The following is a 27256-nucleotide window of genomic DNA, read 5'->3' on the forward strand; positions in this document are numbered from 1 at the left end:
TTCGTCTCGTGTGTCCAAAATAAGCAATTTTACTCTGAGCCATATTTAATTTAATTCACTCGTCACCAACGATGGCGTTAACGAAGGCCTTATCATTTTAGAAATATAAGAAAAAGTCGTTTAAGTCGAAAAAGTTGAAGTCGTCGTGGCCTAAAGGATAAGACGTCCGGTGCATTCGTATCTAGCGATGCACCGGTGTTCGAGTCCCGCAGGCGGTTACCAATTTTTCTAATGAAATACGTACTCAACAATTGTTCACGATTGACTTCCACGGTGAAGGAATAACATCGTGTAATAAAAATGAAACCCGCAAAATTATAATTTGCGTAATTACTGGTGGTAGTACCTCTTGTGAGTCCGGACGGGTAGGAACCACCACCTTGCCAAGCAGTAATGCGTTTCGGTTTGAAGGATGGGGCAGCCGTTGTAACTATACTGAGACCTTAGAACTTATATCTCAAGGTGGGTGGCGCATTTACGTTGTAGATGTCTATGGGCTCCAGTAACCATTTAACACCAGGTGGGCTGTAAGCTCGTCGACCTATCTAAGCAATAACAAAAAATATTTATGCAATTGTCAACAAAAATGTTTGGTAGAATTTAACTTCGAAACTTGAATATTTGGAGTCTGCAAACAAGCGAACAATAAACTTTTTTTTACGAAAGGAAGTAGGAATTTTAAGTTTTTGTTGATCACAATTTATAAACGCACTAATGGGTTTTTTGTTGATCCTCAGAAGAACTGTAATTCGTCACTCATTGTCATCCGGTATAGATCACATGTTTTGAATTCGCGCAAACTTAGAATTTAGCACTAAACCTTAGCAATAAACCTAATTTTTTTCCTTATCAATCCGCTGGTAGCCTAAGGGGCTATCCAAGCATCGCGCGGATGGGAGGATGAGTTCACGGGCTCAACCTGAAAGAATTTAGTATTGAGTATTATAGTAGTCATAGGGAGGGACTCACTCTGTTTCATCTTCAACACTTTGCTTCATGCGTTTTTTATTCTATTATTTGCATTCCACATATTATTATAAATATTAACAACAAAATTTAGATTTAAAAAATAGCGGAAAAAAAATAACCCAATTTATAAATAAAAATTATATATGTACATATATTATATGTTGTTACATTTGAATCCATACAAGAGAAAGCTGTTCAGATAGTCATTTCTAGAAATATGTTATTTTGAAGTAATTTATCAGTAAAGTTTTGGTGGGTTCACCAAAAAGACCACGATGTACAAGTCAAGTTTCAAACATTAAAAAAATGCTATCGTGAAAACAATTAATTTATCAAATTAGCATTTTCAATTATCGCTCATGTTTTTCTCATATTTTATTAGTGCGGATAACCTATGACTTGGAGTGGAGCGATGATCATCGCCTATTATCAGACAATTCCACCATTTAAGAATCAAGTGCTAACAACATATTACTATTAGTCTGAATCGCTCTGAGAAGGAACACAGACGCACTACAATGAAAATCAAGCCAGTGAGTTAATTTTCTTTTTTAGAGCCGTTTTAGATGTTGTTTAGTCTGTGGAATATTTCGTATTTGGAATAGCAAATTTTTTTCAATTTTTGTTTATGAATTAGTAGTTTCTAAAATGTTAAAAAAAGAAATGACCGCCATATTTTTTTTGTATTTTTTTTGTTGGAAGGTTCATAGATTTTTTTTTTAATTTTTGCGAGTCTTTAAATCTTCATCGATGCTTCTAAAATCAAAAGTATGAATTAAACATTTTCTAAGTAGAGAACCTTCTGCAGTTATTGTTCTTGGGGTTCTGTCCTCTTCCGTGCGTTGTATTCCTCAGTTCTGAGGGTCGTGACCTTTACTGAGCACTTTTGTTAGGACTATGTTCCACCATTCACTTCTGTCCTCCGCGCAGTGGATAGCGACATTGATGCTGGATTCCAAAGTCGTCTTAATCTGATCGGACCAGCGTATGGGACTACGCCCCCTAGGTATCTTTCCTTCCATTTTGCCGGTGATGAGAAGTCTTTCGAGATTGTCACCCTTTTTCCTCGCAACGTGACCGAAAAACTCCAAAATCCCACGTAGGCAAATGGCGGAGAGTCTTAAGGAGACGCCTAGTTCTTCCAGGATTGATGCGTTTGTCCGATGCGCCGTCCAGGGAATCCGCAGCATTTTCCTCCAGCACTGTTACAGGGTTCTGTAGTCTGACTGCAAAAAACAGAAATTAATAAATTTAAAATACAAATGTAATAATCTCATAATGTCACATCAAATTCGTTCATGTCCCGTCTATTGTTCGTTGTCCAACTCGCATTTACTTACCTACTATTTTAATTTACATGTAAATTGAAGTTATAATAATGAAGAAAAGTTTATTTTCTGACGTATCCATCATTATTTCACAACATCTGTACAAATGAATTCATTATTTATTTTTATTTTTATAATAGGTACATTATTAGCGTGAAAGGCTAACATCCGACCCTGAAATAGGAAAATTCTAAATAAAAAAAAAAAAAAACATTCAATTTCAATTAAATCTCAGCTCAATCGAGGCGAACACAATTAAAAACAACATTTACAGTTTCATTAGAAATTAAGCGCAAAATCTAGAAATGTTGTGTTGTTTGTTTTAATAAAGCAATGGACGGTCGTTAGCACAATATTCAAATAATAATAATAATAAATAACTTTGAACAAATCACGCACGGTCATCCAGCCCTAATTTAGGATTTCCTGTTTATGGGTACTAGAGACTTATAAACATACTTATATAAGTTTAAATATATACATATACTAGCTTTTGCCCGCGACTTCGTCCGCGTGGAATAGTTCACAAATAATGCTTTATTTTAGAACAAATTTGGTTTGCATAAAACGTTATATAGTGAGATTGATCGAAGATAGTGAGCCAACATTAACATATAGACAAATGCTTTTTTGAGCACTTTTGAGACTTTTTTTAGTTCTTTTAAAGGGGAACAATACTGTCATACATTATTTTAGCGAAACTTTAACCGTTTCTGCAGCGCACACAGCGGAAGCTCTCAAAAGGGAAAAAAACCGCGGTTTTGAAACATTCTTTATTAGTGCTCCGCTTGTATTAGTCTTAGCGTGATGTTATATAGCCTATGAGCCTTGCTCAATAATCTAACACTTAAAATAATTTTTCAAATCGGAACAGTAGTTCCTGAGATTGGCGCGTTCTCAACAAACTCTTCAGCTTTATAATATTAAGTATAGATAATAGATAGATAATATTCACCCAGATAAAGAGCAAACAAACGTGTTCATCACACAAATGTTTGTCTGATGCGGGAATCGAACCCACGACCCTCGGCGCAACGGTCAGGGTCGCTATAATATAAATATTTCGACTATGATTTCCTATTTATTATAAATGTCAGTGAAGATTATGACAATGACAGTGTCGAATTGCTTGATGAAGGTAGTGATATAAATTAACATGAAACATTACTAATAATAACTGAGAGAACTTTTTATTTTGTGTAGAGTTAATGTATTGTTTAGAAATACATTTCTTTTGTGTTTATTTTATACTAGCGGCCCGCTCAGACTCCGCTCGGGACTTTAACAAAAATTTCAACGATATTTGACGTTGTTTTATTTTTAAAAATAAAAGAACACTTATTGCGGCATAACTATAATAGTTAGATATATGCTGTCGCGACACTTTTTGTAAATAATAATGTGTTCTACAAAGTCGTAGTAGGTACATTATTTTATTCTATCATCAATAGTTTCCGCAGGGCACGCGATGTAAAGAATGTTTTAGGTAATTTTTTTACACCTTGGGTTACATTATTGGAGTTTTAGTAAGGATCACTAATTAAAAAAAAAAAAATAACCTATGTCACTCGGGAATAGTGTAACTTCCAAACAGTGAAAGAATTTTTCCAATCGGTTCAGTAGTTTCGGAGCCTATTCAATACAAACAAACAAACAAATCTTTCCTCTTTATAATATTAGTATAGATTTTGACCACTCCTAAAAAGTAAATTAAAAATACCTAAAATATAAAAATCGATGGAATTCATAACTTGAATTAATGAGTTTTTGTTTGCTGACCGTACGTGCTCTCACTACATTGACGCGTATACAGATTAGTCACTCACACAAGTAAGGACGGCGCGCAGTCGTACTTTGCAACAACTATAACTACTGCATCACCGAGTCAAAAATGACGATGAATAAGAGAATAGAATAGGGCCTAGCAGTCCGTAGCCATTCATACCCGATCCTGTAGACCGAATGGTAAACAGTCGACGTCGCCCTAAGCACGTCATTACGGATCCTCCCGATCCATTAACGGTGCTTTTAGGTACCACAAGCACCGGTCACCGTACTCGTCGAATCCGTCGCTTGCGACGAAGGGCTTGACGAGCGAATTAATTCATAAACACAGCCCACTGAGTTTCTCGCCGGATCTTCTCAGGTCGCGTTTCCGATCCGGTGGTAGATTCTGCGAAGCACTGCTCTTGCTAGCGGAGTCTTGTAGAGTGTTAGCAAACTCTCTCAAATTGAGCCCGTGAGCTCACCTACCCATCCGGGCATAGCTGGAATAACCCCTTAGACTACTAACTATTAGATGGGGGGAAAGAACCTGGTGCACGTTCCCCGGAGAATCCCTTAACCATCTTCTATAAAACTGATAGCTTAGAGCTACTTTGTATTTTATCCAGGATTCCCCGGTCTCCATGATCGACCCATCCCTGCTACTGCGTCCGGAGGCCAAGTATGACGACAAGCCCGTGGAAGCCTTCCGGGACTACAACATCGACGAGAACGACCCCATAAAGATGAGAGTTCGGAAAACATATTACGACATGCACACGAATATGACTGTTGACTTTGTCAAAAGTGAGTATAAAGTAGAACTGGTATGATATATTTATTTACGTTGGTTCAGGGAGAGGCTCTCACGTTGTACATTGCTTGAAGTTGGTCCTAGAAAAAAAAAGTAGTATATGAAACCTCACTAACGGCATGTCACGTGATGCAGAAAGATCCAATCACGTAATCAACATGGCTGGCACCACGTTCCCCCCTTACCTCACTCCCTGACCCCCTAATCCCCTGAAACAGACCCAAAAATTGACTTCTGGGAATTCAAGGTCAGAGCTCAAGACTTGTGTCGATTATTATACATACCTGAGTCGAGGATTATATTAGAGACAATAATCTTCTGTTTCGTGGTATCATTGTGTAGTTGTTGTTGTTATGTTGTGTTGAAAACGAGGGTACAAAATATTCGGGTGTGCGCCAGAACTATTAGATTTTGCCGCAATACGATAGTAAAGGTACGGATAACGCAAATTCACATCCTCGTTGAACTCGTCGATTAGTTGGACGTGCGAACTAACCCATAGACAAATCCTACTGAATTTCTCGTCAGATCTCAGTGAATCGCGATCCGGGTCCGATGGTAAATTCTGCGAAGCACTTGCTAGGGCTAGCGTTAGCAAACTCTCTCAGGTTGAGCCCGTGAGCTCACTTAACCGTCCGGTCGTAACTATAATAGCCACTTAGGTTACCAGCGAATAAGTAGGGCAAAAAATAGGATTGAAAAACAAAATTGCACAAATTCGCCACAGACTACGTATAATCGTATCTATGTATGTACTTAGGAGAGTTTTTTGGTTATTATTTTTGAAGACAGATAATATGTGCATAGTAACGGCCACCGGCTTGATTTACTCTCGAATAAAAATGCTAAAGAAAAACTTTTTGTTAGTGATTAGTTGTATTTGAAAGCCTGTTTTATCAGCAAAAGAAAAGACTAAAAAGACGACCGTTCCAATGTTGGGTAGACGACATAAAGGCCATTGCAGGCTCTACGTGGAAGAGGAAATGCCACGACCGGGACTTACGGCAGGATTTGGGGGAGGCAATGTGTAGAAAAATTACATTAAATAGTATGTACCTAAAGATGAATTAAGGTTGTTAATAAAGGCTTCTTTGTCTTTATCTTTATCAGCACTATATTATCTTTTATTACAAAAGGGGATTAGAACGTTGTAGCTATGCGATAGTTCAAATACAGAGGCCAACCTTATTTAAAAAAAAGCTTTAATACGTCACATGTATTGAAATTTATATAACATCTCTATTATTAATTTAATCGAAAATATTGTGTCTATAATAATCGATATGCTACAAAATTTCATAGTTTATTTTTGTGATGACGTATTCTATTTACACGACTAGGTACGTACCATCCTCTACGAAGCATTCAAGCGTTCTCACTTGAAGGCTAGATTTTTTTGTAATCGAATTGGATTGACTTCTATTAAAACAGTTTTTTTTTATTGATTAATGGGTGGACGAGCTCACGGCTAACCTGGTGTTAAGTGTTTACCGAAGCCAGTAAACATCAACAACGTAAATGCCGCCACCCACATCGAGACATGAGTTCTAAGTCTCAGTTTTATAATATAACGACAGTTCATCCCCTCAAACCGAAACGCATTACTGCTTCACGACAGAAATGGGCAGGGCGGTGGTACCTACCCGTGCAAGACATCCTAACTCTAGTAATTACGCAAATTATAATTTTTGCGGGTTCGATTTTTATCACACGATATTGTTCCTTCACCGTGGAAGTCAATCGTGAACATTTGTTAAGTATGTATTTCATTACAAAAATTGGTACCCGCCTGCGGGATTCGAACACCAGTGCATCGCTCAACACAAATGCACCGGACGTCTTATCCGTTAGGCCACGACGACTTCATAGTCGTCATAAGTCTCAGTTTTATACAACAACGACAGCTCAACCCTTCAAACCGAAACGCATTACTGCTTCACGGCAGAAATGGGCAGGGCGGTGGTACTGTTTACGGGGTGGGATGATGGAGACTTTTTAAAAAAACACTTTTTACAGAAACTGAAAAATGTAATTTTATTATATGAAAGTACACGTTTTAGATGAGTATCCACAACGAGGTCTCAAACCGATCTGATTTACCGTGGTCACCGAAATGCTGACGAAACTTTCGATTTGCGTCATTACCTAGAATCGAAGTAAACAACTGAGGCTAGGTCAGCAGTTTACTTTGTATAGACCATGCTGCAGTCGAATATTATAACAGTACCTACCCGTGCGGATTCACAAGACATCCTACGTCTAGTAATTACGCAAATTATAATATTGCGGGTTCGATTTTTATCACACGATGTTGTTCCTTCACCGTGGAAGTCAATCGTGAATATTTGTTAAGTACGTATTTCATTACAAAAATTGGTACCCGCCTGCGGGATTCGAACACCGGCGCAGTCGCGTCGGTCGACACGACCGCACCGGGCGTCTTATCCTTTAAGCCACGATGACACTGTTCTTATAAGATCATCGTAATGAAATATTTAATTTAAATTTTGATTGTTTAAACAATGATTCATAAATAATGATTAGCGTTCGAGTCGAATTTACGATCGCTGTTTTCTATCATAGTGCTTAAAAACCTTATCTACCCTCGTTAATATGTAACTGCTAGTTTGATTGTGTTAACTTCAATGACTTGATAACAATCATTATGGTTGTAGATTGATAATTATGCCTGACAATTGAAACATTTAATTAACAGATACCAATTAAAGATGTCATAATCAGACATTAAAACAACATTTAATTTCGTCCATACTGTTAAATACGTTCCTAACAAAATACCAACAAATTACTCTGTAAACATGTGATCAAGAATCAAACAATTGAAAATTTACATTTAAACACCCTTAATAAATAAGGATAAGGATCAGAAAAAAACAAGTACTATGTTGTTTAACGCTAAAAATGTTTTTCGTATATAGCATATGCATAGAACATTGATGTGTGTATGAATTCCCTATAGCCACCGAAACGGCTGGACCGATTCGCTAAATTTTGTATAAAATCCTCAGATAGATAGCATAGCATCCTATGAAGTCTGGTAGCGATGGGATCAAGATCAAATTAAAAAACATCCAGGAAAGTGGATCGGGTTTTCTCGTAACTATAACTAGTCAGGTCATAAGTATTGTCACACAGTAAAAACTTTTCTTTTAGAATGCTGGCCACAAAAAAGTTTATTGAATTCGAATTTCGAATTGTTCATGAAAATAAAAATGTATACTTTTAGACTTTTACTCATTTTTAAATATGGAGTGGACGCTTAAAGAAGACCGTGTTGCAGTTATTGCGTTGCATCGTTGCGGTTACGCGCCAATTCAAAATTTTAACATTCTGAAAAATTTTAATATAACCAAAAGATTCGTTTATCGTACCATCAAACGATACAATGAAGACTCTAGTGTAGATGACAGGTCAAGAAGTGGTCGCCCTCGGTCTGTTAGGACTCCAGCAGTGATAAAAGCTGTGAAGGCGCGAATTCAAAGAAATCCCAAACGTAAGCAGAAACTGTTGACCCTTCAGATGGGGTTAAGCAGAACCACGGTGAAAAGGGTGTTAAATGAAGACTTAGGGCTTCGGGCATATCGAAGAAAAACAGGACATCGTTTGAACGCTCGTCTAATGGACATGAGACTGAAGAGATGCCGCGCTTTGTTGAAGCGGTACGCGGGAAAAAAATATCGGGAAATTCTTTTTTCGGATGAAAAAATTTTTACCGTAGAAGAGAGCTACAACAAACAAAATGATAAGGTGTACGCACACAGTAGTGAAGAAGCGAGCAACCGTATTCCGCGTGTCCAACGAGGTCATTTTCCATCCTCGCTAATGGTATGGTTGGGAGTTTCTTATTGGGGCTTAACAGAGGTACATTTTTGTGAGAAAGGTGTAAAAACGAATGCAGTTGTGTATCAAAATACAGTCCTGACGAACCTTGTGGAACCTGTTTCTCATACCATGTTCAATAACAGGCACTGGGTATTCCAACAAGATTCGGCGCCAGCTCATAGAGCGAAGAGCACACAAGACTGGCTGGCGGCGCGTGAAATCGACTTCATCCGGCACGAAGACTGGCCCTCCTCCAGTCCAGATTTGAATCCGTTAGATTACAAGATATGGCAACACTTGGAGGAAAAGGCGTGCTCAAAGCCTCATCCCAATTTGGAGTCACTCAAGACATCCTTGATTAAGGCAGCCGCCGATATTGACATGGACCTCGTTCGTGCTGCGATAAACGACTGGCCGCGCAGATTGAAGGCCTGTATTCAAAATCACGGAGGTCATTTTGAATAAACTTTAGTGTCATAAGAATCTATGTTTTGTTAAGTTCATTTTGGTATATGAATGGTTACATAATGAATAAACTTGTTTCAATTATTTTACATTAAACATGTGACAGAATGTATGACATGACTAGGTATATTAAAAACACGCACACAATGATAAAATAATCCATTGTTTATTTATTTTGGTATTTTGGTATTACCAAATCTAGTATGCTCAGTTTCGCAAACCTAAGACTTAAACTGTGTAGGTTTTGGCGTCTTTAATTAAAATGGATGCAACTTTTCGAGAATTGTTAATGAAATTATTTTTTTAGGTAAAATGGAAAAGTGGTTGAAGTTCAATCACTTCAAAGCCACTGTTAAGGATGCTCTCATCAAGCTCAATGACTTAGTGGACGAGTCAGATCCCGATACGGATCTCCCAAACATCGTGCACGCCTTCCAGACCGCTGAGAGGATCAGGGAGGAACACCCCGATGAAGATTGGTTCCAACTTATTGGACTGATGCATGATCTCGGAAAGGTAGGTGATATATTACGTCGTAAATTTGATTTGAGCTGATGGTAGGCAGCGACTTGGTTGTGCCCCTGGTATTGCTGACGTCCACGAGTAACCACTTACCATCAGGCCGTATGATCTGCATACAAAGATAATAAAAAAAAAATTCCAATATCTATTGTTATTTTGAGGTTATGGCATTCTACGATGAACCACAGTGGTGCGTGGTGGGTGATACCTTTCCGGTTGGTTGTAAGTGGGGCAAGTCTATTGTGTACGGAGACGACAGCTTCCAACGTAACCCGGACACGTACAATCCTAAATACAAGTGAGTCGACTGACATTAGACCATAATATGGTCGAGTTCACATTTTATTAAGTGTCGCGCAATTCTCTCATCTTGCTTCATTCGTCGCTAAGCAATAATGGCTTCCACCTTCTTGCTCGTTCATACATTAACTAATAAAAGAGTTATTATAGTAAGCTTTTTTTTATAAATGAATTTGTTTTCAACAATTGACTAAAAAAATTAACTCTATGAATTAATGTTTTTAGTACTGAACACGGCATGTACAAACCGAAGTGTGGTCTAGAGAACTTAATGATGTCCTGGGGCCACGACGAGTACCTGTACCGAGTTCTTGTACATAACAAGTCCAAGTTTCCCAAGAAAGCGCTGTACATGGTCAGGTGAGGCTATCAATGATTTACATAATAGAACATATGACTTTGTATTATCCGCCTCCTACTGAGAGCGGGCGGGTAGCATCATTGCATAGTCTTAATAGCTACGTTTGAGAATCATTTACGCAATAAGCTGACACGAAGTCAGGATGGTATGAACACATCATCAGAGAAGACAGTCAAGTCCTCAAGCTTCCCAACTTGGTGGATGTAGAACACCTGTCATGAAGATACAAAAAAATGAGAAAAATTAAGTCACAGACCATAAAAAAGTGGTGACACAGAACTGAAACTCGCTTGCGACGAAGGGTTCGGCGAGTAAACTAATCCATAGACACAGCCCACGGTGGTAGATTCTGTGAAGGGCTAGTGTTAGTAACGCCTCCTGGTTTGAGTCCAGTGAGCTCACCTACTAGTTAAGGTTACGCTGACATAGCCTCTCAAGGCTATCAGCTTAGGTAGGAAAAAAAAAACTGTAAGACATATTTGATTGGTCCTATTTATTTCTGACATGAATTATTAACGCATTCAGATGTGAAGTACAACTGTTGTTCTAATACAATTGGGACCTCAATTTTATGTCTCAAAACGTTTTACGATATTCGAATTATGGTCTGTGAATAAAACCAGGTCGGACGCCCGTCTCTGGAGCAGTAAGAAATTTCGAGAAACATATTATTTACAACACCTACGTATGCCTTTTCGGCTGCAATTTGTGTGATAAACTGACTATCTCATGAACTAAAATACAATCGGATGGAATTATAAAGACGAAATCGTGCTTTGAACTTTGTTTATTTTCAAACACATATTAAAAACTTATTTACTTACTATGTTTTTATTGGTTTGACCCACACAGATTTTATTGATATTTAAAATCTGTGTGATTTTTAAAAGGTTTCGGTGTTTAAAATCTTAATATATATCACTCTCTTTTTCACTCCCATAGTACGGGAATCCTAGTTTCGGGGGTCATCATATTTCATGTCCAATTTTATTATTTTAAATATGAACTCAAAATTTTATTACGACTCATGAAATATTTCCTTTTTACCTTATCGTAGGTACCACTCCTTCTACCCGTGGCATGCTGGTGGCGATTACAAACATCTTCTCGTGGAAAGCGATAACGATATCTTGGAGGCTGTACTTGAGTTCAAGTGAGTGAATGTAACAGTTCCTTCCTTATTAACCATAAGATTTGACTCCGGCCTTCTCGAACCTGACGGTTATTGTTTTTCCGTCGTCCATAATATACACATGAAGTAGGTACCGCCATCCTATTTCTACAGCAAAACAGTCATGCGTAATTGTACTATTATTATAGAGTACATCTAACTTCGCTTATGTGGTAAGGTGGGTGACGATTTTCATGATATTCTCAAATGGCTATGGTCTGTGAGCTCCAGCTCATCTACAGAAATAAAAATGCGTAAATTAAACATTTCATGCCATGACATTCTCCGGCTCTTTCTCTAAAACGTGCGTAAAAAAGGACGAACGTAATGGATCCAAGACACTGTTGGTTGCTACAAAGTCCCATCCGTCATATTGCGGATGTATATCGATCAGACACGAACAATATGCGGCTCACCTTAAGCCGCTTGCTCGTCTAATAACTTTTGAAAATACATGTAAGGCACTTAATAGAATTATCTATCAATAAAGTTAAACTTAAATATACTGAATGAACTTATACTTGAATGAACTAGAATATAAACAATCTTTAGATTTTTATTATATATTAAATAAAAGTTCGTAAACCAGGAATAATAGGTCTTTTATGTTATTTTGTTCAACTTGATCGTATTGTATACTTTTTAGACGTCATCCGACAGTAATAATGTTATTAGCTTAAAATATTTGTTAAATTATATTATTTGTTAAATTTACAGCAAATACGATTTGTATACGAAAAGCGCTGGGGTCCCGGACATTGAAGCGCTTTGGCCTTACTACGAGAAACTCATCGATAAATACATCCCGGGTGTACTTGAGTGGTGAAACTGGCCTCCATAAAACGATTAGAAATATGATAAGGAATTTTCAATAACAAAACCTGAGTGTTAAGGATATATCTATATATTAATACGTGAAGCAAAAACTTTGTACCCCCTTTTACGGAAATTGCGCGGACGGAGGAGTATGAAACTTCCCACACTTATAGAGAATCTAAGGAAGGAGTGCAGAATCCTATTATTTTTTTAAAATTATGTATTAATAATACATTAATCAATAATAAAAGCATTACACACACTACCACTTATTTGAGACACACATTTAAATAATTTATACTCTTTGTTTACCGTCAAACTTTTGTTATTGCTTATAGTCTGTGGTCTAATTGAGAATAGGTTAATACTGTTTGTCTTTATTAATATTTGTCTAAAGTGTACATGTAGTCTTGGCGAAATTTGTGATTAAAGAAGTATAAATAGTCACAATAGAATCACAATATAATAATAATAATAATAATAATAACTCTTTATTTATATAGCACCTTGATATGTACACAGTAAAGTAATAAAACAAAAGTCGGTATATAAATCGGCGGCCTTATCGCTGAAAGCGATCTCTTCCAGGCAACCTTGCAGGGAGAGGAATAAGTTTTTTTTTTTTTTTTTTTATTGCCCTTGTAGGCAGACGAGCATACGGCCCACCTGATGGTGAGTGGTTACCGTCGCCCATGGACTTCAGCAATGCCAGGGGCAGAGCCAAGCCGCTGCCTACCGCTAGTTAACTGGACGGTGCTATATCTTAATAAACTTACATAAAAATATATACTTAAATACACATGTGAAAAATAAATACCATATAAGATAAACTTACATACGATTAAATACAAATAAATACTAAAAATATATAATAGTTTGACAATAGAATCTTATTAGTGTACAAACTTATAATTTTAATTAATTATAGGCGAATTTAGATTAACGGGGGACCACTAGTTGTTGAAATTACTTGAAACTCATTTTGGATTCTACCGAAAAATCACATTTAGAACGTTTAAATGTGAATATGTAATTTATGTTTACGTGTTAAGAAATAAGTCAAGGAGAGAGCACAGGAATTTGGAAGAAGTAATTGTTCAACTATTAATTTTAATTATAATTTACTGTAATCTAATTTTAGGAAGGGTTGTGATACCTATACTAATCTTATCTTATACCTTTAAACGAGCAATTCTTGTATATTAATATATATGTATATAATCTGAATCTCGGAAACGGCTCCAACGATTTTCATAAAATTTAGTATACAGGGGATTTCGGGGGCGATAAATCGATCTAGCTACGATTTATTTTCAGAAAATGTTGTTTTATTCGTGTTTTCAATAATCAATTCTTCCCGACATCTATGTCGAATAATAATACTATTTTTCTTAATTGAGGGCAACTAACCGCTTTAAAGAAACAACAAGATGGCGTTATCAAAAAAAAAAAACAAGCAAAGCTCGGTCATCATCTAGTTGATATTTAAATAATAGAGAGCACAGGAATTTGGAAGACGTAATTGTTCAACTATTAATTTTAATTATAATTTACAGTAAGCTAATTTTAAGAAGGGTTGTGATACATATACTAATGGATATTTAAATAAAATTGTTAACAGAATTTTCGAGAACTAATTTATTTTCTCATTGTGATTTTGTAGTAGTGTCAGATTGTTTTTGGTTCGTAGTTATCCTTGAGTGAAATATATCTGGATTCTCCGTCACTTAAAAACTTAAGGGTGGAAATCATTATAAAATTGTTTTCGACCTCACATTAACTCGTATTCAATTCAATTCTTTTTTTTTTTTTATTGCTTAGATGGGTGGACGAGCTCACAGCCCACCTGGTGTTAAGTGGTTACTGGAGCCCATAGACATCTACAACGTAAATGCGCCACCCACCATGAGATATAAGTTCTAAGGTCTCAGTATAGTTACAACGGCTACCCCACCCTTCGAACCGAAACGCATTACTGCTTCACGGCGGAAATAGGCGGGGTGGTGGTACCTACCCGTGCGGACTCCCAAGAGGTCCTACCACCAGTGATTACGCAAATTATACATTGATGACAATTACCTACGTAAATAAAAACACGCGCTTTGCTTAAGAATGAACTAAGGTCGCCTTTCATAATGGTGGTAGGACATCTTGGGAGTCCGCACGGGTAGGTACCACCATCCTGCCTATTTCTGCCGTGAAGCAGTAATGCCTTTCTGTTTGAAGGGTGGAGAAACTGTTGTACTCTAAAACTGAGACTTAGAACTCAAGATGGAGGCGGCATTAAACTTGTTGATGTCTATGGGCTCCTATAACCAATAGACTCCAGGTGAACGGTAAGCTCGTTCATTTAATATATGGAATAAAATTATAACTATTTGATTCCACAGAGTTTGGGATGCTATAAACATGTGATGAGACGAGATGAAAATGAGGTTGGTAAGAAAATGTTAACTATGAATGTGGAAGGATATAGAGGAAGAGGTAGACCTAAGAAGAAATGGATGGATTGCGTGAAAGACGATATGGTAAGGAAGGAGTGAGCGAAGAAATGGTATATGATAGAAGAGTATGGAAGGAGAAAACATGTTGCGCCGACCCCAGGTAACTGAAAGAAGGGCAGGATAATGATGATGATCACAACAATCTTTTTAACCAAATAAAACAACTTCATATTATAATAAATCAGGAACTTTATTTAGGCTATATTTACAAAAAAACACTAACATCTCAAAATAGATACAATCATAATATTATTACATATATTCCAGCAGTATCAACAACCAAATTGGAAATTATTAGCGCTCACTCAAAATTTGACATACACATAATAATCTTATCAAACAAATCATTCTACAGTACAATGAATATAAACAATGAAAATATATATGTATATAAAAATTGTTTACAAATTCAATAAAAATCCAATTAAAATTTCACAAAACGCACGCGCTTTTACATTAATATCTTCTTTGTAATTAAAATTCATTCAAATAAAAAAATTTATTAATTAAAAACCAACTTAATTCATTTTGTAGCAAATATATGTTTATATATATTCTTTTGTAACACATTCATGCAGTCTTTAATTAATAAATGAAAATGCGTTACGAATATTTCACATTTCTTATTAATTAATGCAATTAATTCGTTAATCATACATTTAAATGCATAGATTAAATGATTATATATGATGATAATATTTATAAGTTTCATTACAAGTCAATAAACAATTTTCATCTTTGCTGACTATTATTATTATGTGATTTAATTTGTTATTAACTTATCTAATGAAGACTTTAATGAGAATATTATTATATTATTGATATATGATTCAAACAGAGCTCTCATGAGTAATTTATGTTTAATTTTATTAATAAATATTTTCAATTGCCGTATCTAAAAGTTTAAAGGTTGACGTTTGATGATCAAGCTCCATACAATGTACACTAAAGCATGCTCACACATTTAATTTTATAGTAATGAGATTACTTCGAGGTGATTTGGACGAATATAAATCGCAGACGATTCTTAAAATATCTAAATGTTCAATTCCAAATTTCAAATACACACTTTTCATTAAAGTTCGAAATCGCTTGGCAACTATTCTAAATTTGTTATCATACCAACTTCGACAATGAATTTAAATTCGAGTATCAATAGTAAAACGGACACAGGTCACGATACCGGAATTCGCTCGGAGGGAAAGCGATAGCAATATTTTTTGTCCCGTTTTATTCAAAATACAGGGTGAGTTTTATTCACCGACAGTCGTAAATGTTTTATCACAGAGATGTCTATTTTATTGAAAATTTCTTTTTTTTAATACAATAATATGGAAGACCTCCGACAGTTTTAATTGCTTTACTAATTCTAAACCTTACGAGACAATTACGTAGATACTAATTTCGTTCAATATTAAGGCTGGCTTAGTTTGCCTAAGTTATTTATTCAACAGCGTTATCTGATTATAATTTTTTTGAATATGAAAACACAGTCTATTCATTTTTAAAACAAACGGATTTTTCCGTGAAAACTAGAGTTTTCTTTATTGAAAAATGTATATTTAGATTGACGGACATCATCCCAATAGTTATAGACGGAAATTTTGCGAAAATGCTTTTAAGACTGCCAGTTCCGAAAATTTAAACAAATGTATTGTAAAATCTAAAATAATCAAATACCATTATTACTCATTTCATAATCCGAGTATAGTTTGAGTAATTCACCGCTTTTTTGGCAACGACATCGCTTGATGCGAGTATACACTGCTGTTTCACTGACTGACACATTTTCCTCAAGACAAGAAGTTTATGTTAGATATCCAACCAATATCTACAAGTTGAACACTTTATTTCAATTATTTCGTATTGTTTTAGAATTGGTTTTAGAATATCATTTTAAGTGATCACAGTTAGGAAAAGACTTATTGAAATAATTGATTTAAATCGCTAAGCAAAAATAACGAGAAACATCTCAAGAACTCAAATAATTACGTTTTTCAAAAATTAGATTTATCTTTATTCTCCTCATATCTGTTTAGCGTAAATAATTATATCAATATGTTGAACATTGAGCGTCAGTGTGTAAAAAATCCTAAAACAAATCATGAATTGTTTAAAAATGCCGCTTATGTTAAAGGCAATAAAGTTTCAACTTCGGGAGCAACCTTCCTTTTTTGGCAACTTCTATCCGGGACACTCGGAAACAACGATAAAAAAAATATTTTCTTTTTTATTTTAATTCATCGCTATATTTATCGTAATTTTTTTGGATAATTTATTTCGGAAATCTCACAACACACCACCAAAACAGGGTAAAAAATTTCGAAAAATAAAAAAAATTACATCCTTATCATATCAACCGTTCTTACAACCTAAACGCATCAGTCTTTGTTGATCAGACGATTTCCATCAATTAATCACGTCTAAGGCAAAAGACAATTCATTCGTACCTATAATACGTATTTTAAGGCATCACTTGAAGATTAATGTATGTACTTTTTTTTAAACAGTCCGCTCTATTAACTCCATTAATTCACTTGCGAACAGTGTGCTTAGTGAGAGTTTCTTAACGTTCTCGACAGCGTAAAAGTGAACCCAAATTTGTATGCAGTTGGAACAGCGTCCCTAGCGGCAAACGTACGCAAACGATCCCATTCCATACAAATATGAGCTAACTTTTACGCTATCGAGAACATTAAAAAACTCGCACTAAGCACACTGAGCTCCTAACGCTCAATTATTTTAAAGGATACTTGCGAGTATAATGCGGATCCCGTGGTACGTGTACGGACAGTTTTTATCACGTAAACTAAAAACAAGCGTATCGTACCTGTTAATTTTTTTATTATTTTTTCCCCTACTTATTCGTTGGTAGTCTAAGGGGCTATACCAACTACGCTGTGACTGGTAGGTGAGCTCAGGGGCACAACCTGAGAGAATTTCTTAACACAAGCGAGAGCCGTGCTTCGCAGAATCTACCATCGGATCGGAGGCGCGACCCACTGAGATCCGGGGAGAAATTCAGTGGGCATTTTTTAATTCATCAAGAATGAAACACGTCGCATTTTCCCGGGATAAATAGTTACAAAATTGCTGCGAGCTAATGAACACCCTCTCGCATTCATTACAACAGATATACCCGGCTTTGCCCGGGTCAAGTCATTAACCGCGATAAGCAGTGTTTCACACGCATTAATCCAGGTCACAAATAAACTTTTTGGTAAGATTAATATCCGAATTGGCCATTGGTTAACAAACAGACTTATAAACTTTCACATTCATAATATCAGTATAGAAGCGACGAAAGCCCGCACTGCCTACGTACAGCTACTAAAAATTATCGCATAAACTTTTTTATGATGAAAAATTAACGCAAAACTGTATAAGGTAATAAATTTTTACTTAATTTGTGATCACAAAATAATCGAAGTCAGTTCTCTTTAGCCATATTAAAATATATTCACGAATATTACTTTAATAATATTCATAATTAATTACTAAATTCAATTGATGTTTAATATAATTTTATCAAGCAGCTATATTTGGCGTTATCACGTAAAGCACAATTCAGATTACAATTTTAATTAAATTACATTAATTATTATATACCGGCGATAACGTTAATGACAAGTTAATATATATTTATTATAAGCGATAATTTAGAATATATTTTTATATTTATATAGGAGGCATAAATATTGTCTTTTAGTTATATAAATCACATAATTTAGCATGCTATAATAGACCACGAGTACCAGAGAGACTAGTGGTGCCATCTGTATTTCAGGGAGAATTTTCGATCAGCACTTTCGTGTGGTTAGGTTAATTGCCAAACTCTTTATTCATTAGTACAACAAAATTTTATTCAAGTCACTGAGGACGCACCTCAAGTCACTTTATGACGATGTCGCCCAGTCATCCTGAATAGCCTTGGTGAATACTACAATAAGTGAAGGTCCTTAGTAGGCGAGAAATGTTCTCGTGGTCAAATAGATAATATCATACTATAATAATAATATACTTAATTAATAATATTTTGGTCCTTATGTAGAATTAAATCGTGATAAATTGGCTTTTAACTGTATTTATACCGTACGTACCGATTCGATAATTGTTTTTTGGAAATTTACGTTTTAAATCAGAACTATTCGTTTACACAAAAGCATGATTATATAAAAAAAGGCTTTTTTTTTAATATTCTTGGTCCGTTAACGTATAACACCGTCCAGTGTGACGTCGAAACAGCAACTGTTCTATGAGCGAAAGCGTATAAACGCATCGATTGAGAGCGTGATCAATGCGTCCCAACATTATCCACACGTATTTGAATTAAAAACGTTTAAGTCTCGAAATGTTTATAAATACTGGTGACGTACGCCATGACCTGCTGCCAATCGGGACGCTCCTGGTGGATCATGTCCTGAATATTCTGTCAAAGAAAGAAAATGTCATCATCTAACTATACTGAGATCTTAGAACTTATATCTCAAGGTGCGTGGCGCATTTACGTTGTAGATGTCTATGGGCTCCAGTAACCACTTAACGCCAGGTGGACTGTGAGCTCGTCCAACCATCTAAGCAATAAAATAAAAAACATTATCATCATCATCATCATGTGATATTGGTGGATCATGTACTGAATATTACGCCAAAAAAAAAGAAAATGTACTTGACAAATTTTCGTCGGCTTTTTGGGAGTCGTAGATTAAAACTACTTATAAGGTTTAACCCTTTGATTGCTATTTTGGTCACAGGTACCCTACGTGACGCACTGAAGTAATAAAGACAATTTCTGTTACTAAAACGCCGGGATATATAGTAGACTTTGGGAAAGACGAATCCGTACATACTGAGATTTAATCTATTTCTAAGAGACCTAAAATACTGAAACATACATTAACCCTTTGAAGCGCTTTGTTGATTTTGCTTATATTTGCTTAGACTTTGTTCTTTGTTTATCCATGTTTAAGTAAACTAAATTTTAAGCATTCTTTCATCTAGATCGGCAATACACATTTTGTCTTTGTGTCTTCTTTTAATTGAACTAAATTCTAAGCATTCTTTAATCTAAGATTGAAAATTTGAATTTTTTTTTTAAGTCTTGTTTTAACTGAACTGAATTCTAAGCACTCTTTCATTTGAGATTGGCAATTGGTAATTTTTCTTTGAGTCTTAATGAGAAGGAAAAGAAATTCCTTTAACCTAAAATTTAAAATTGGACAGTTTTCTTTGGGTCTTGATGAGAAGCAAAATAAATCCGAATGCACCGTGTACGTACCAGCGTGGTCGGGATGCCCACGGACTCCGCAGCTGCGAAGGCCACTGAGAAGTTGGTCCTCTTATCGTGCGGCGACAGCGTGGAGTACGGCACGCGGCCCTCGCCCAGGTACGAGTGCAGCAGCGCGCACAACGCCAGCCCATCGTTCCACGACGAGCTGTGCGGGGCACGACACGGAACTATCAATATCACGCACGATCATCCGACACCAATACTAGATTCCCTACATCAGGAGTGGCCAACTTGATTAGAACCAAGATCTACTGTCTAGTGACGAAACACTCCACTCCACCATTTCTTTTAACGTATATTTTTATAGTTCCGTGTTTCAAAAATGTTTACTAATGTTTTACAAGACAAGATGATATTTTGTTTTCCTACCTAAGGTGATGGTCTTGAGAGCCCATTTCACCGTTGCCTTAACTAGTAGGTGAGCTCAAGAGGCTCAAGCCTGACAACGTTGCTAGCTCTAACCCTAGCAATAGCAGTGGATCGCAGAATCTACCAGCGGATCAGAAACGCGACCTACTAAGAAGATCCGGCGAGAAGCTCAGTGGGCTGTGTCTGCGGGTTCATTTACTCGCCAAGCCTTCGTCGCAAGCGACGGGTTCGAAGAGAACGCTGACCGACGCTTGAGGTACCTAAAAGCACCGTTAATAGATCGGGAGGATCCGAAATGACGTATTTAGGGCGATGCCAACTGTTTACCATTCGGCCTGCAGAATCGGGAATGGTGATAAGTAAGATTTCGTTTCTGAATTAAGAATAGCCGAGGAATCAGAAGAGGGCGGTTGTTGACGACTCTAGCGCCCTCTAATAAACGCTCAGTCGAAACAATATAGCCATAAATGTAACGGGTGTAAAGCCGCTTCTAAAGGTAGGACAAAAGAACGTGTTCGAGTTGCGCGAGCGTCAACTGTGCATTGAAACAACGCCATCTAGTGACGATGGTGGAAAACACAAAGTTCGAAAAATTCCGTTCCCGCTACTATTGACCAATCGTCATCGATCTTCATCAGACGGTATTACGCGTCATGTCTTGTTTGAAACATTTTTAAATGTGAAACGTTTAATTTTGCTTTGCCCCAACCTTTAACTTTGCCCCAAACTTTATTCGAGAGATAGGTAACCCTACGTAAATGCAATCGAGAAGTTGTCACACACTTTTTGACGATGAATAATCGAATAATCGGATCGAAGATGATAAATTCGCAACAGGGACACTTGTGAATTTGTTCACGATCGCAGGCCGAGCCTTAAAGGTCAATAAAAATAATTTCCTTATGTACTTTAACATAAGAGACAAAATATTAATTCATAATTACAGTAAAATTTGTACGTAAGATTAAATTTTTCAATTTAATACAATGCATGAAAATTAATAACATTATCAATTCTAGTCCGTTAATACAAACACACACAGACCTCAGACTCAGTAGGTCATTGACTCCGCGCATTGGTTATGTTAAGATTGTGTTACATTGCGCGCACCACGCTACGAGCAGTCCCACGGAGAGTCACATGTTGAATCTCACCTGAAATTCGTGATATCGATATTGTTGTATCCGAACGTCTTCTGTTGACACCACTTCAGTAGGGCATTGCGTTTCGAACCGCCATTCTTCACTTGTAAAGCGTTCAATGGATCTTTCCTTTCACCTACACAAAAAAAATATATATATATAAAAAAATTAATCATATTCATTTCATTTCACTACATCATAAAATTAAGAATATAAATTAAAATAAGACATGACTTAAAGGTCTTAGTTACCACATCATAAAATCCCTTAAAAAAGAAAAAAAAATAAGACAATTATTATTCTTTAAACAACTGTAACTATACTGTGTAACTATACTGAGACCTTAGAACTTATATCTCAAGGTGGATGGCGCATTTACGTTGTAGATATCCACGGGCTCCAGTAACCACTTAACACCAGGTGGGCTGTGAGCTCGTCCACCAATCTAAGCAATAAATAAAAAGGAACTAAAAGGAATTAATGTCTATGTGAGTTCTAAATGATGTACTTACATATGTCCCCATAGCTGTTCCGTCTAACGAAAGACTCCATGGCCTTCTGCTGCAGCGAGGCGAGGGCGCGCTGCTCGTCCGGTATGTTGGCAGCCGGCTCTGCAGCCCCGGGGTTAGACACGATAAGCAACATGTTAGCAAACGATTTTGTGCCCTATTCTTGTAGGTTTTATGATACAAAGTTCTCTAATGCTGACATCTTTTATTTGTCGGACACGATAAGCAACATGTTAGCAAACGATTTTGTGCCTTATTCTTGTATGTTGTATGACACAAAGTTCTCTAATGCTGACATCTTTTGTTTGTCACTTGTAGCATATAGAAAAGCTATTTTGGAATACATATAAGGTGATTTAAGTCCAATGAATATGTATTATTAAGTATAATAGTGTAAGTTGACGTACATAAATAATATTATGCTGCTTTTGTTTTTTTTTTGTGTAAACTTAAATTTCTAAATTTCTCTCTTTTTTTCTTTGTTCACTTTCTACTTATATATGATTTTGATGGTGGACACATGTTTGGTTATTGTTTTAGCCTGTTTTTTAAAATATTATGTTTATTTTGTACTGTTGGTTTCCCAAATAAATAAATAAACACTGATCATAATAAAGGTCAATGTTCCATGACTTCTGAGGCATCATCACTAAAGCCAGTAGCAATTCTTTTGTATGGGTAATATTTTCATTTATTCAGAATAACACTTCCGAACAGATTTTGTAGTTTGATGGACGTCATATGGGACACATAAATAAGCGGGTATGTGTTTTTAAATGTGTAATAATAAATATTTGGTGTTAACACAGTAGTTAGTGGTAGAAGTACACACAACGGTTAGTATCGCATTAGTGGAATATATATTAGATATCATGAAACAAGCGCTTAAAACTCAAATATAAGTAGAAAATAATTTAAGTCATTTGAAGGTAGTCGGAAAAATTTAATTTTAAAAGCTTTACTATTTAAATCGAAAAAAAGTGATATAGTAAGTACTATTTTTATTATTCGGTATTAAAATCTCTGAAGAAATGGTGTTGGAAGACTAAAATCTAAGAGATAGATAGCACTTTTGTAAAAAATATTAAACAATATAACACTAATACATATATTACAGTATAACAGTAATAATTCATAAGCTTTTTAGGAATATCGTATACAATTTACTCATAATTTAAAATAATTTTCTATTAGTATACAAATTAAAACAATTTTAGAGCATTAGTAAATTATTTGAATGTTAATTAGTTTTTATATACGGGCATGCTTTATATTTGTACATATGTATGTATGCTAAATTAATATTAGTATGCACATAATGAAATGTATGCGAGTGGGTGTACATACTATAAATGTAATGTATGTATATCTTCATATTTATTATGTAATATTCTGCAATTTAATTAACATTTTACTCCGATGTCAACCGACTAATTATTTTAAATTGATACACCACAATCTACCGTTATACTAATTCTATTTTGATTTTGTACGAAGAACAGTTGCCTGGAATAGATCGCTAGTAGCGTTAAGGCATTGTAGTGCGAGCTTATAATTTTTCCATTATAAAGAATATTACTTATTATATATAATATAATAATATTATTATATAGTATATATAGTGTTCTGCTGCACACTGAAAGACTTAACTCTAAACTTTGTACTTAATTTGCATAACCAAATGTTTTGTGTATTGTGTGCTTAAATATTACAATGATTAAACAAATAATGTTTCTAAATAAATTAGTAACGATGCAAACAACATTTAAATTAGAAGGCAAGAAGTTTATGAGAATTTCTCATGCCACCGTGCTGGAATAGAAAGAAAGCGAAACGTCCATGCGAATCATAATACAAGCTTAGATTAGGCAATTTTTATGCACAAAATCATTAAGAATTTAATTAGTAAAAATCTGGAGGATCGGTGTAAATGTATCTTTTGAGTCAAAGTTTAAAATAGTCGTCTCCTAATAGATTTTTTTTTTATTGCTTATATGTGTGGACGAGCTCACAGCCCACCTGGTGTTAAGTGGTTACTGGAGCCCATAGACATCTACAACGTAAATGCACCACACACCTTGAGATATAAGTTCTAAGGTCTCAGTATAGTTACAACGGCTGCCCCACCCTTCAAACCGAAACGCATTACTGCTTCAGGGCAGAAACAGGAGGGGCGGTGGTACCTACCCGTGCGGACTCACAAGAGGTCCTACCACCAGTAACAATAGATAAGATGGCGTATCGAACAATGCGAGTATTTTCAAATTCAACAGACAATGCCAAGTTTATTAGGTAATATTTACTTGATAAATATCATCTGGTAAAAAAATCAAATGAACAAAATTTGAAAAACAAAAACAATTGTCGTTGGGGCGCATTCTAAGCTGCACGAGTGGGACATTAGGCGCTATTATCGACACTACGCCATCATGCCTCAAGGTCGGTGGCGGCATTGATTTAGTGATGTTCATGGGCGCAGACGAACACTTAACACCAGATGGACTGTGAACTCGCCTGTATAGGGCCTGTTCTGCGAATCGCTCACTCATTAGGGTTCAAAACGATAATTGTGATTCCAATGCAATTGTAACTTCGAAATAACGTCTCAAGAGGTCCAGTGGCATTCATTCACCCTATGATGTCCATGAGCCCAATGACCAGTTAATCGTTCTGCTCTTTTTTTAAATATTTTTGACTATCTGGCATATACGCACACTCATACGTGTAACAAAATTTTTAATCAATCATTAGTCTCTAACATACGTCCAGATAGCAAATTCGTAAAAACTAAAAACAATTAATTCCAAACTCATTAACACCAAAGCCAATCGGAAATATTTTTCCAAATGGTAAAACAGCGTTTTCCTCAATTAAATAAATGCAGTGTTAATTGTGGTTAGAAATCAAAAAGGCAAACTCCGTATCTTCCACGCTCGGCGCATGCAAAGGCAAAGGAATGAGACAGAACTAGTTCTGTCGACTTCGTGGTTGTATTTAGAAACGCGAGCGCGTACTCACCGGCGGCGGCGGGTGGGGGGCGCGCGGCGCGGGTCGCCGGCGGCTTGGCGGCCGCCAGTCCGGCGCCGGCCGCGGTGGCGGGCTCACTGACGCCGTTCTTGATACCGCCGCTAGATGGCGTGACGTTGGCCGCAGTCTGCACCTACATTTAATCAATTGATTAACCCTAAACTATAAATTCTATCGACCGAAGTACGTATCAAAATCGACTGTCACATAGAAATCAAAGGGCAGTAGTGTAAAATTTTTTTTTAGAAGATGTTTATATATTTATTTTTTGATTATTGTTTTGGCATCGAATGGTCACCAGCTTATGGCTTCCCGCCTCCACCAATAGCGGAGACACATCCAAGCTATTTACCGCCTAAAGCTTCCGTCTCAAAGTACGTTCGAAGAAAGACGTTACATAGCACCAATAGTTCCTAAGGAAGGGGGTCTCCATGATGACCTAGAGCTCGACTCAGTCAGTAAGTATTTACAGTCGGCATCATTGCGCCACTTTGAGAAGGCGATACGACATGAAAACCCTCTTGTCGCGGCCGCCATTAATTACATGCCCGATCCTGTGGACCAAATGGTAAAAGTCGACGTCGCTCTAAATACGTAGGCAGCGGCTTGGCTCTGCCCCTGGCATCGCTGAAGTCCATGGGCGACGGTAACCACTCACCATCAGGTGGGCCGTATGCCCGTCTTACTACAAAGGCAATAAAAAAAAAAAAAAAAACGTCATTACGGATACTCCCGATCCCTTAACAGTGCGTTTAGGTATCACAAGCACCGGTTACCGTCCTCGCTGAACCCGTCGTTTGCGACGAAGGGCTCCTCGAGTAAATTAACCCATTGACACAGCCCACTGAGTTTCTCGCCGAATCTTCTCAGTGGGTCGCGTTTCCGATCCGGTGGTAGATTCTGCGAAGCTAGGGCTGCGATTGCTAGGGCCAGTGTTAGCAGCACTCCCGGCTTGAGCCCCCTGAGCCACCTGAGCTCACCTACTCACCCGGTTATGCTGACATAGCCTCCCAAGGCCATCAGCTTCGGTAGAAAAAAAAATAGCCCTAGCCCTAGCGCAGATGTAATTTATTGGTGCTGGTATTGGTGGTGGTATCGTCGGTGCTGTATCTGCTCTGACAGCAGAAGGCGCTGTCGTACAAACGTAACATCCAAAACAAACCCAATAGTGCATAGTGCAATAGTGCATACATAACGCAGAGAGAACCGATCTCTCCGCAAACCCAAAGTTTCCCAGGCGGTCCCCGAGACTAGTACTATAGACAAAGCTTTCATTTTCACCTGCGGCCATTCGTTGACGGGGGTCGACGCTGGAGACTGTTGCTTGGCCGCCTTCGCAGCGTTCTCGATGCTCTCGATGAGGGATTTCACGGATAACCTCGAATCTTGACGGCTCACCCCTTTAACAGACAAAAAGCACTTATATGAATTACCCATGTATACGTTTTATGTTCATAGCGCATAAGGGACAGAAGAACTTATGGTCTGACTTGTGTATAAGGGATATCGGAGCGAACAGACGAACTGAACTGAGGCCATCCATCTGAAGACATGAGGTCGTAGTCTTAGTTGTATTGAATTTTGATATTGAATGTAAATAGCCTTGTAACAGCCTTAAACAGTATTGGAGTCCGTCAAATTGACGTTCAAAGATTCTGTTAGATACAAATATTAATATAAGCATGTTGAAAACTGATTGATTAGGTGGCGCAGTAGCTAGCAGCCCTGACTGTTGTGCCGAGGGTCGTAGGTTCGATTACCGCATCGGGCAAACGTTCGTGGGATGAACAGGTTTGTTTGCTCTTTGAAAGTCAGTGAAAGTCGCGTCAAAATCGGTCCAGCCGTCCCAGAGATTAGCCGGGACAAACAGACAGACAGACAGACAGACGGACAAAAATTGTAAATATGTTATTTTGGTGTATGTACCGTATATATATTCATATGCATATAGCAAAAAGCGGTTATTTCAATATTACAAACAGACACTCCAATTTTATTTATATGTATAGATTATTATTTACATTATTTCTGTGCGGTACCCCCTTCGGGTAAAATTCTCCTC

The 27256-nt window shown here is 36.8% G+C and overlaps 2 protein-coding genes across 15 annotated transcripts in view; one reads left to right on the forward strand and one right to left on the reverse strand.

Moving 5' to 3' along the window:
- The first annotated feature begins 1342 nt into the window (after positions 1-1342).
- LOC101744641 (inositol oxygenase) lies at positions 1343-13976 on the forward strand. Its single transcript, XM_038016213.2, has 7 exons — positions 1343-1502; positions 4691-4868; positions 9491-9699; positions 9867-10003; positions 10231-10365; positions 11424-11519; positions 12255-13976. Exons 1-7 carry the CDS (start codon positions 1488-1490, stop codon positions 12361-12363), a joined length of 879 nt encoding a protein of 292 aa, XP_037872141.1. The 5' UTR covers positions 1343-1487; the 3' UTR covers positions 12364-13976.
- Positions 13977-15026: 1050 nt separating this feature from the next.
- Positions 15027-27256, reverse strand: part of LOC101742265 (cytospin-A) — a 104625-nt gene continuing 92395 nt past the window's right edge. For 13 of the 14 annotated variants that reach the window (XM_038016558.2, XM_062672933.1, XM_038016555.2 and 10 more), the window contains 6 exons: positions 26476-26594; positions 25186-25327; positions 22171-22269; positions 21671-21794; positions 20136-20292; positions 15027-19286 (listed from right to left, as the gene is read on the reverse strand). In XM_038016558.2, the coding sequence (XP_037872486.1) occupies positions 19197-19286; positions 20136-20292; positions 21671-21794; positions 22171-22269; positions 25186-25327; positions 26476-26594 (731 nt within the window). In that variant the 3' untranslated portion in view covers positions 15027-19196. The remainder of the gene's footprint in view (positions 19287-20135; positions 20293-21670; positions 21795-22170; positions 22270-25185; positions 25328-26475; positions 26595-27256) is intronic. The other variant, XM_038016554.2, reaches the window with a different exon arrangement.

The sequence above is a fragment of the Bombyx mori genome, chromosome 16 (genome assembly GCF_030269925.1).
Source record: "Bombyx mori chromosome 16, ASM3026992v2".
Lineage (NCBI taxonomy): Eukaryota > Metazoa > Arthropoda > Insecta > Lepidoptera > Bombycidae > Bombyx > Bombyx mori.